Raw genomic sequence first — 12,292 nt, 5'->3', positions numbered from 1 at the left:
TGAAAGAGAAATTGAGTAGTGTGCAAAAAGTCTAGAGGGTGAAATTGTTAACCTGATTCTTGATGGGTGGAGCAATGTCCACAATGATCATTTTGTATGTGCTTGTGTGACAACAGAAGAAGAGAATGTCATTCCTTACAGAAACAATTGATACATCTGGAAATGCACACACAGCAGAATACTTACAAGTAGCAGCAGTAAAAGCTATAAAACTGAAAAAAATCTCAAATGTCTAGTATGCAGCTTGGTCACAGACAATGTATCCAAGATGAGAAGAAACTATTAAGAAGAGAGTCCCAGGATGACAACATACGGTTGCAGTGCTCATTTGATGCACCTCCTAGCCAAAAACTTCAGCGTTCCAGAAATAAAGGCTAATGTTGAAATAGCAAAATACTTCCATAACAACCACTTTGCAGCAGCTGTTCTGAAAAAAGTGGGAGGAACCAAGCTAACTCTCCCACAAGACGTGCGATGGAACTCAGTAGTGGACTGTTTTGAGCACTGTATCAAGAACTGGCCTAATCTAATGACAGTTTGTGAACAAAATCGTGAAAAAATAGATGGCACTGTCACAGCCAAAGTTCTCAACATTGGGCTTAAGAAAAATGTTGAATACATGCTGAGTACCCTAAAGCCTATTTCTGTAGCCTTGAACAAAATGCAGGGAAATAAATGTTTTATTGCTGACGCTGTTGAAATTTGAAAGGAACTGAGTGAGATCTTAAAAAGAGAAATGTGCAATGACTGACCTAAATAAGCATAAAAAAAAAAAAAGAATGGGACAAGCACCATCTCCTTGACCAAATCTTAACCGCTGAAGAAGAGGAGTTGGCTATGACATGGACATCTAGCAATCATCCCTCCATAATGCCAACTATAATAAACTTCAGAGTGAAGGGTGAACAATTCAAGAAATGTGTGTGTGCTGAGGGGGCTTTAAAGAAAGTCACACCAGTGAACTGGTGGAAGTCACTTGAGCACTTGGATTCAGAGACTGTTGACGTGATAATCTCACTTTTAACAGCAGTAGCTTCTTCTGCCAGTGGAGAAAGAATATTTTCTTCCTTTGGACTAATTCATTCCAAATTGAGAAATCATTTGGGACCTGAAAAAGCAGGAAAGCTTGTTTTTCTTTTCCAGATTATAAACAGGAAAATGAAAGTGAAGATGACTGAGCTAGCTGCAGAAGCCAGTATTTTAAGTTTCTCATGTTGATCTGGCTGACAAATTTAATATTTTTAAAAAAAAACAAAAAACAAAAAACTAAGTATTTTAGTTAAAAACAATTTTAACAAAAACAAAACCTGACTTTAAAAACTTGAAAGTTTAAATTCAAAAATTCATATGCTTGTTTTGTTAAAATATTGTATGTTTGCTGTTGAAGAAAAAAACCCAGAATACATAACGTAGTTGTTTCAGTTAAATAAAACAATTTAAATGTCTGGTGATGATGTCCTCCTCCTAATACAGCCTGGCAAGAAAATCCTCCAAATATTGATTAATCTGTTGAACTGAAGATAGTTCATTCACCTCTCAGTGACTTCATAAATATCTGCTTCAATTACCTTTGGTAAATTAAATAACCAAACAATATTCATTTTCTGATACAGCTGTAAAACTAATCTGAAATTTTTCAAAATAAATCACTTTAAAAATGTATAGTGTGTAACTTCTAAAAATGAAACCTACATCTGAGTTGTGAACAATATGGATTAAGGTCATAACAACCAACAAGAATGCACTTTTATGTAGAAATCCATGATTAAATTGAGTCTTCCTGACTAATGATTTAAATCAACTCCACCCTGAACGGAGTAAGACAGGAATCAGCAGCAGTTCTGTGCAAAAGTAAAAGGGACTTCAGGAGGCATCCAGAAGGCCAGGGAGGCCAACAGTCGATCTGGTGCCAAGCTGCAGACCTGCCACTTTGCCAGTGAGCTGCATGCCATACTTAGTGGAGACCCCACCAACACCCCACAGAACATCCTAGGTACCTTTGAGGAGCCCCAAACACACAGACCCCTGCCACAAAACAATGAGGACGACAACGTGGGACATGCAAAGGGGAGGTCCAGCTATGCCAAGAGCCAGGATCTGTGTGAAGCTCCAGTACTGTCTAATCAGTTCCAGCAGCTAAATATGGGTGAGATTCTGTTAAGTGTGTGGGTGCCTTTCCCACTACCATGCTTAAATGTACAGATGGCACCTGACCAAAATGTATTCATTCTAGAAAAGACAATATCACATCACAACCAGAGATAGTTATCTGCTTTTCATTCTCCTGTAGAGTTAGTTGGGGTGGCCATGGAGAGCAGTTTACATAAAAAAAAGGATGTCCCTTGAATCCTCCTGAGAGATTTTAATGAAATTTTCATGGGAGGTATTCTGCAATCTTCTCCCATAGGTTTTTAGGGATAGCGGTCTTATTTCTTCCTCTGTGGTAGGATACTTTCCCACACCAGTTGGTGACGACTTTGGCAGACTTCACTGTAGCCAGTCAACAGGCCAGCCCCTGTCTTACCCACAAGAGTGAGATATCAACTAAAATCACCAACGCCTGTGGAATGCCTGACCATAATAAGGAGAAGGAGAAGAAAGGAGAACGTGAGGATATATTCAGTGAGATTCTGAAAAGTTGATGCTGCATCAGACTGCAAACAGATGGCATGAAGGATGACTATTGCAGACAGTATGAAGAGGGAAAAAAGTACAGAAAAAGGGCCCAGGAGTCAAGAGAGATGTATCAGGACATAATGGAGCTTAGAAGCAAACAAATGCACAGACTCACTGACCTACAAATTCAACAATCTCGGGCTCACCTCCCTTTGCAGTCAATGGAGAAATCCATTTTAGCACCTCCCTACACCCCCTAAACCCTCCACATGGTATCAGGGACTGCAACTTTATTCCCACCACTCCATGTCACAGAACAGTAGTGAGAACCACAGCTTCACATATATAGCAACTGCGGTGCTCTCAGGTAGTATGTGTAGCCAAAATGAACATGCATGTTCCTTCCCCTTTAAGTTCTGTTCAATTGATTTGTTTCCAAAAGTTTATTGTAGATGTTTAATTCCACATTTTTGCTCTAGTTTTGGTCTGAAATAATAAGCTATTTCTGGTAAATAATTCATCTATTATTTCACTACATATGTGGGAGAATGCTTAGTGCTACTGAAAGCACTCACTACTTGTTATTGTGTAAGGTGACAGAACTCATAAGGTCAGTGACAAACATGTAATTATAGGTGTTTAGCAAGCATTGCAAAATTAATAGGTGCATTAACAGGCCATGTTTCATCTATAAGTGTACAACAAGTACTTCACAATCCCAAAGAGCCCCCAAAACTTCAGGGCCAGATAGAACACAATTCACCACAACACATTACTGTGGCTGACTGTTAAAGTGCTCTTTCCAGGCCTCCCTCAGCCACATAGCTCCACATGGAACTCCAATGGCCCTTGCATTTCATTCTAAATGAGCAGATAGCGACTCCACCTCTGCCCTTGACCCTAGCAGCAGCTTTCCCCTTCATCTGCTTCACATTTATTATGAAGCACACAAACAGGCCACTATACACACACACACACTATAACCATTGGGATATTTTGTTCCCTGAAATCCTATCTTGTCAGTAAGCTCTACCAGCATCCCTTCAATCTACCAAAAGCATATCCAACTGTCTTTCTTCACCTGCTGAGACAGTAGTTTAATCTTTCCTTGGTGCTGTCAAGGTGGCCAATGTATGGTTTCATCAGACAAGGGAGTAAGGGGTAGGCTAGGTCCCCCAGGATCACTACTAGCAACAGTAATCCACTGGTGAGGAAAAAGTTCTGTGTAGCAGGAGACTATTAAATGATGCTGGACACTTATATGAAAACAGCCCCACTGTGGATTTTCCAACTCCAAAATGATTTTCCACTTACTGGTAGCAATCTGGCATTGCAAGCTTCCACAAAGATTGCTACTCACTTCTCCATTATCAGCACAGCTCTCATTTTGGTGTCCCTGCACTGGAAAGCTGGGGTGGGCTACAGATCCAAGAATGTGGTCTTTCATATCCAAAAGTTCTGCATCCACTGCTTGTCATCCGAAACCTGCATTATGATGCAATCTCACCACTCAGTGATTGCTTCTTGGGCCCATAAGCAATGCACCACCGTCTGTAGCTGCTCTGTGATCACCACCAACCACCACCTTTAATTGGTTTTTGCTATGTCTGTCTCACAGCCATCTGCCTATCACAAAATGGCCATGTCCTCTGCTGCTGCGGTTCTTGCTGCAGCTCTGCAAATACTGGAGGATTGTTTGTCCGTGTTTGCCACATTCATGACAATAGCACAGTGCTGTGTAGACTCCACGCTTCTCTCAGAGATGGCGGACAGAGAAGTGCTGCGTGGTTTTGTGTTTGTTTGTTTGTTTTTTTTAATAAAGGCACAAAAATTATTGGATTATGGATGGCATAATGAGATGGAGAAAGCTGCATGATGGGAACTTACCCCGTTGCTCAACTCACTTCTTCTCCCCACCATGCTGTTCACACTGTGTCAGTGAGAGTCATCAATCCTGACACATTTTACACCTAATACACTTGTCATAATCTGTATCTAAAAAGGGTCATGCAGGTTCTCATTGGAAAACTAGTAATTCCCTGGTCATTCGTATTCTTGCATGGTGTGTGTACAGGTAGTGTACAAAGTTATGAATATGTACTAAAATTATGTTCTGCAAATGTGTTTGGCAAGCAGTACATAAAGCACAGTCTGCATCGGACAAAGGAAGATGTATTTGTTTGTCCGACCAGCCTGGCTGTCATGCAGAGACAACGAAGGTACACTTGCATAAAAGATAAGCAAAGCCATCAACCTAACAAGTGGGGGTGGGAGAGTGGGGATAGCCTGTTGTGAGAGTCTGAACCTCAAATGATATACAATTATAAAAAACTGTTTAAGTAAGGTCTTTTATGAAAGTTAAGAACACTGGTAATGAATATAAAATAGTTAAAAAAATGTATTAACATTATGAGGAATTGTGAACACGTGATACGTTTCAAAGTCAGTGACCAAACAAAGAGAGAAACAGGTTCTCTCTCTCTCTCTCTCTCTCTCTCTCACACACACACACACACACGGGAAGGCAGCTATCTACCAGTCTTCTCTAGTGGAATTAAGCAAGGTAAGAACACAAACAATGGACACTATTTACATATGAATGAGCAGGGTAGGAATCCACAGACAGGGAAGAACAGAGTGAGGTCATCCCAAGGACTAAAAACAGTGACTTTGGAAAGATGTAACAAGAGAAGAAGTCATCTTGGCACCCATCACTAGACAAATACAAGGGGCCAGAGCTCTTGCAAACAGAGAAAGACGGATCCCCCAACCAAGGGAACTGAAGTCTCCGAGAACCTAACATAGATGAGAAACCTGCTTAGGCAAAGATCTTTCACCTAGGAAAAAAAGGGAAACCAGCACCTTGTACTTCTGTAGAAGGTCCTGACTGAGCCCTGGTCTACACTACGAGTTTAGGTTGAATTTAGCAGCGTTAGATCGATTTAACCCTGCGCCCGTCCACACTACGAAACCATTTTTGTTGACTTAAAGGGCTCTTAAAATAGATTTCTGTACTCCTCCACAACGAGGGGATTAGCGATGAAATAGACATTGCCGGGTTGAATTTGGGGTAGTGTGGACGCAATTCTATGGTACTGTCTGCAGGAGAGCAGAGTTACGGTGGAAGCGGTGGCTGACAGATGCTACAAGAATAGATATTTATAGAGAACAACGAGAGGACCTGTGAGGTGGATTCATGAGAGCAGATTTGCAGCGGAAGAGGTGGAGGATGATGGTTAGCACCATGCACATTTCCTCAGGAAGAACACACATACCCGAAACCCCGTGACAGACAACATGGAGAAATTCGCTATTGAGACAATAGCAGCAGAGCAGAGTTGCAGCAGAAGCGGTGTATGATGACGGTTAGCAGTCCTACTGCACCGTCCGCTGCCAGCAGCACCCAGGACACAACAGCGGCGGTGTCAGTGAGCTGAGCTGAGCGGGTTGCACGCTTGCCGTGGTATGGCATCTGCGTGGGAAAAAAGGCACGAAACAATTGTCTGCCATTGCTTTCACGGAGGGAGGGACGACATGTACCCAAAACCACCTGCGACAATGTTTTTGCCCCATCAGGCATTGGGAGCTTAACCCAGAATTCCAATGGGCGACAAAGACTGTGGGAACTGTGGGATAGCTACCCACAGTGCATCACTCTGAGTCGATGCTAGCACGGTAGTGAGGACGCACTCCACCGATTTAATGCGCTTAGTGTGGACATACGCAAATCGACTGTATAAAATAGATTTCTAAAAATCAATTTCTATAATTGACCTAATTTCTTAGTGTAGACATACCCTGAGAGAAAGTCAGCCATGGCTAGAAAGAACAGTAAGAAACCTGTGTGGAACCAAGACTGTAGCTTGTTGTCTTAGCTACTAGAAAGTGGTTTTTACTTTTATTTGCTTGTAGCTACTTTTGTCTTTATCCCTTGTACTTGAACTCACTTAGAACCTCTTTTTTTTAATAAACTTGTTTTACTTTTAATCTAAACCAACCTAGTGCTGCATGTGAGTTGAAGTGATTGTTAACTCCAGTTTAAGCAATAAGCAATGCTTTTGTCTCTTTCAGAGGAGTAATAAGGTTCATTGCTCCTTTAATGTACCAGGACACAACTGGACATTTCAGGACAGAGAGTTCGGAGAAAATTCAGGTCTTGGGGTATGTTTGGGGTAGCGGTGGGGGGAGGGCGTCACTTGGTTAGTAATAGCCAAGGCTGAATAAGACTGGAGTATGGCTATGGCTCTACCAAATTCACAGCCATGAAAAATGCATCAAAGACTGTGAAATCTGGTTTCCTCCTGTGAAATCTAATCTTGTGTGCTTTTACCCTATACTATACAGATTTCATGGGGAAGACCTGCATTTTTCAAATTAGGTGCCCTGACTCAAAAGGAAGTTGCAGAGGCGTTGCAAGGTTATATTAGAGAGCGGCGGCTGTTTACTGAGTGCCCAGCTCTGCAGGCAGCAGCACAGAAGTAAAGGTGGCAATAACATACCACGCCACCCTTACTTCTGAGCTGCTGTTGGCAGCACATTGCCTTCAGAGCTGGGCTCCTGACAAGAAGCAGATACTTTCCAGCTATCCAGCTCTGCCGCCAGCAGCAGCGCAAAAGTAAGGGTAGCAGTACTGCAACACCTCCTACAATAACCTTGCAACCCCCCACCCCACTCCTTTTTGGACCAGGACCCCTACAATTGCACCACCACTAAATATCAGATTTAAATAGCTGAAATCATGGAATTTATTTTATTTTAAGTTCCTATGATCGGGAAATTGACCAAAATGGACCATGAAATTGGAAGGGCCCTAGCTATGGCATAATAAGAAGGCTGCTGGCGGCAGACACTCAGTGCTCATTTGTATGCTGGCTGGGAGCAGCCAGACAGGGAGCGAGAGCAGCAGAGCATTTAAGGCACCCAGGGCTAAAGGGGAGGAGGTGGCAACCTCACTGGTCTGAACTGCATCCCAAAAACATGACACATTCATTGCCAAAATTTCCCAAAAGACAGTGTGCTGGATAATGGCAAGTTGCATGCTGGGATACCTATCCACAGAGCACTGCAGTGCATGACACAAGCACTCTTGGTGAGTACACAGTGACAATGCAAGGAGCCAACCAATATACTAACATGAACAGTTTTATGCCAATGTAACTTGCATCAACCAAAGTTTGTGATCTAGATTATGCAGTCACCTACAGGGCTGTTGGTGAAACTATGAACTAGCACAGTAAAAAAAAAAAAAAAAAAAAAACACCACACAAAACCACTTAGCTTCCTGTACATATTTGAGATACTTCCCCGAGAGAGACTCCCAAGACTTTCCAGACCCAAGTTTATTGTGCAGATGTTAGCGCCTGAATCTTGGATCAGAGGCTTTTTTTGGCTTGCAGTTGCACAGTATATTAAAAAAAAAATCTACTAAATTGAATATTTAGTGACTGAACAGTGTTAAACATGGTGACCGTTCCTAAACTCATGTTGCATTTTGTACGATTAACAAGAGCTTCTTTTGGACAAACAGAGGATCCTTTCCTCCTAAAAGGAAATCAAATTGTGATTTGCAGTTGCAAAAAATAAAATAAATCAAATTGTAGTTTACTAGTACCCTGGCTTGGCTAGCAAGTTTTTATGATCACCTGCCTTTCTGATAAAAATAACCACCTTCTAAAAAACACAAACAAGCAGTGACTTATAGCTTTATTCTTCTTCGAAGCAAAGTGTCTTCCGGAAACAGCTGCATACCAATGATTTCTTTAAAAATTATGGAAGAGACCTTGAAGCGTGTCCCACTTAAATAGCCTTCCCCCATCTCTGACTCGGACGACACAACTATACATTTGTCACCAATTTGCTGAGCTAGCCTACTATATTGTAGTCCTTCCCTGCTCGGTAATTAGAGGTCAGTAGCATCATGTAGGAGGATGCCAAACTCCACACATACTTATATGTTCGTATAAATCTCAGTGACCCAGTGGGTATTTGAACCACAGCCACTTTTACACAATAGCAATTTGAAGCCCTTTTCCATCAACAGAAGGTGTAAGCTTTCTTGGATCAACTGCAGTAATAGTCATTCACAGCTCATAATCCCGAATCTAAGATTTACCTCGTGCTAGCACAGGAGCCCGTGGTCTTTTGCCGTGTGCTCCGCCGCAAACTGGGGAGCTCTGCAGGTGGTGATTCGCTGCGCTTCTTCGTAGATTTTCTTAAACCTATATACATAATAGAGAGAGTTAGGACAACACTTCAATCCAATCCAGTCTTTGTTTTCAAGTACATAGCAAGTAGAGAAGCACAGAAAAGTCAAAGTGTTGTTTCACAGAAAAGACACCAATAAATTCCTCTTCTTTCAGCCTCCCACCTACTTTTAACTGCCACAACAAAGCCTTTTGTGTTTTAACATTGAAGGAAAGCTTTAATGGCCTAGCAACACAACTCAGTACAATTAATAAAAGGAATTATTAAAATGTGTTTTGGACATGTGGCAAAACTTTCTATATGATTTTATAGCAATGATGGGAGGCCTTGCCTACGACAGGTACTAGGTTACAGGATGTTGCATTCTATATATTAGCTGTTCATTCTTTAGACATACTGGTAAGCAGAAAACATTCTATTTAAACACAATAAGGGAGTGATGGGAAAGAAATTCAGCACTGGTACATTGCCAATTTTTATCTAGATCAAGCTAGCGTAGAGTAGGTGCTCTAGATACTAATTGGTGGTTTATGTGAAATGCTGAGGTCAGTTTCTTCATATATGGGAGATCCTATCACAAGTCACATTTGACTCATGTGAGCAGTCCAAAAAGGTGAAATATTGTGTTGAAAGTAAGACCCTCATCCCACAGATGTGGTCTGCTCAAAATCAGATTTCATGTACATTAGTCAATAGTCAGAGGCTTGCACTACCCCTTGTCCATGATCTGCTTGTGTTTATTTTGACCAGAGCTCTTCAGGTCTCCAAGACTATCGTGACACCTTCCTTTAGCAGGTTTCAGAGTAACAGCCGTGTTAGTCTGTATTCGCAAAAAGAAAAGGCGTACTTGTGGCACCTTAGAGACTAACCGATTTGAGCATAAGCTTTCGTGAGCTACAGCTCGCTGTAGCTCACGAAAGCTTATGCTCAAATAAATCGGTTAGTCTCTAAGGTGCCACAAGTATGCCTTTTCTTCTTCTTCCTTTAGCAGTTAATTTCCTTAATTTTAAGGAAAATTTGCCCATCATTCATCTTACCATTTTATTAAATATGTTTGCATGAATACAGGCTTTTTGTCAAATGTTTATCTACTCTTGTCAGCTTTTCCCTCCAACATTCCTCTGATACACTCTCCCTTCACAGTTCCTAGTTATTAAGATCAGTCCTCTGATTTAATGTTACCAACAATCTGTGGGAGAGGACTGACTCGTAAGAGGACAAATAATGCTGTTCTCAATGCAACTCTCTCAAGGTGAAGCACAAGGCAATTCGGTCAAGTGTGCAAGAATAACAAAGTAAAAATAGTTATCTTCAGATAAAATGAAAGTTCTCCTATCCGAGTTATAAGAGAGCATGAGGCAGCTTGAAAAAGTGAAGAATTCTGCCTTTTCTAAAACTGGAGATGCGAGTGCTTTTTGTTCCAAAACCCCATAGATTTACTCCTAGGGTAAACTTTTGCAGCACTTTCCTTTCCCCCCACGCTAGGTTTTGCGACTACATTCCAAATCTCTGAGGAGTTGTGCAGACAACTAAAATTTATAGTCACTGCCTATGCATGATGATTTTCAATATTTCACTTCTCTGGTTGTACAGAAATGCAATAAGAGACCACCCCACAAGACCCAACACATTAAGAATGGCAGTGCAAAGTGTTTTGGTTTTTTTTTTAAAATACGTGCTAAACTGAAAATAGGGATTTAGATCTTAATGCTCATCTCAGCCATAATTGTATGCCAATCTTAACTTTAAGGGGACAAAATTCATTCAGCGTTACCATACTGCCCAAATGTATAGGCAAAACAGGATTCTTAAATGAAAACTGTCTGTGAATCATTGCTTCTAAAGTCTTAAGATGCAAAGGTGGTCCCTGCCCTGAAGAGCCAAGAACCTAAACTAGAAAATAAATAAATTAAAAAAAATATTTATTTTTACTGTGCCTAGTCCAGAGGGGTCCTGACTGGGACCTATAGGCCCAATCACAATATAATATGCTACTAAGTTTTTTAGGACGGATGTGCCACCAGAAGAATGAATTCTATATTAGTGCTCATTGTAGCACATGAATACCTGACACTATTTTTCTTAGTCTTGCCATTTACAAAATTCACTATTTTAAATATCTGACTCCTAAAAAACTGATGCACTAATATGCAGTTACTACTCAGCTGTGGACTCTATGCAAGTTTCCTATTTTCTTAAGCTACTGGAAAAATTCACAAGGACACATGTATTCAGCTTAGGTCAACTGAAAACTGAAGTAAGTCAAGACTGGCTACGAAAACCCCTCCTAATCAGCACAAAAGTTTTAATTTCCTGAAAAGCATTTTCAAAGAGGATCAGATTTCAGACCCTAAAAAAGGTTTAGGGTTTCCCGCCCCCAATTTAACACACAGGAAAAGAGCTGCTGAATTGTAGAATGCCATTTCTTTTATAGAATCACAAAAAAGGTAAGGCTGGAAGGGACCCTGAGAGGTCATCTAGTTCAGCCCTCTTTGGTGACGCGGGACCAAGTAAACCTAGACCATCCCTGAACAGTGTTTGTCCAACTGGCTCTTAAAAAACCTCCCATGACAGGGACTTCACAACCTCCCTTGGAAACCTATTCCAATTCTTAACTATCCTTGTAATTTAGGAAGTTTTTTCTTCTAATATCTAACCTAAATTTCCCTTGCTGCAGGTTAAGCCCATTACTTCTTGTCCTATCTTCAGCAGACATGGAGAACAACTGATCACCATACTTTTTATAATTCAGCCCTTAACTTATTTGAAGACTGTTATCAGACCCCGCCCAACAACCTCCATCTTTTCTCAAGACCAAACATACTCAGCTTTTAACTCTCGCTTACAGGTCAGATTTTCTAAGCCTTTTATCATATTTGTTGCTCTCTTCTGGACTCTCTCCAGTTTGTCCACATCCTTCTTCAAATGTGGTGTCGAGAAACAGACAGCACTCCAGCTGAGGTCTCACCAGTGCCAAGTACAGCAGGACAATTACCTCCCAGGACTTATACACAAACCCTCCTCTTGTTATTACACCCCACAGTATCAGCCTTTTTAGCACCTGCATCACATTGTTGGCTCACTTGATTTATGATCCAATATAACCCCTGGATCCTTTTCAGCAGTTCTACTGCCTAGCAAGTTATTCCCTACTTTGTAGTTGTGCATTTGACTTTTCCTTCCCAAGTGTAGTTTTTATTTCACACTTGTCTTTATTTAATTTCATCTTGTTGACTTTAGACCAATTCTCTAATCTATCATGGTTGTTTTGAATTCTAATCCTGTCCACCGAAGTGCTTGCAACTCCTAGGGGTCATCTGCGAGTTATAAGCATATTTTGCATTCCATTGTTCTAGTCACAGAGGCATTACTGGCACCTGTGGGACTCCACTAAACTCCTTCACAGCTGGACTGTGTGCCACTGAAAATGAAGTTTTTCCAAAAAGTTTTGTACCCACCTAATAGTAATTTA

At 41.1% G+C, this 12,292-nt stretch overlaps 1 protein-coding gene across 11 annotated transcripts in view; it reads right to left on the bottom strand.

The window, feature by feature from the left end:
- TRIP12 (thyroid hormone receptor interactor 12) overlaps nucleotides 1-12,292 on the bottom strand; it is a 150,797-nt gene that overhangs the window by 73,386 nt on the left and 65,119 nt on the right. For all 11 annotated transcript variants that reach the window (XM_073359825.1, XM_073359832.2, XM_073359822.2 and 8 more), the window contains one exon: nucleotides 8,729-8,834. In XM_073359825.1, the coding sequence (XP_073215926.1) occupies nucleotides 8,729-8,834 (106 nt within the window). The remainder of the gene's footprint in view (nucleotides 1-8,728; nucleotides 8,835-12,292) is intronic.

The sequence above is a fragment of the Lepidochelys kempii genome, chromosome 9 (assembly GCF_965140285.1).
Source record: "Lepidochelys kempii isolate rLepKem1 chromosome 9, rLepKem1.hap1, whole genome shotgun sequence".
In the NCBI taxonomy this organism is placed as follows: Eukaryota; Metazoa; Chordata; order Testudines; family Cheloniidae; genus Lepidochelys; species Lepidochelys kempii.
This window is presented reverse-complemented; position numbering and strand designations above follow the sequence as displayed.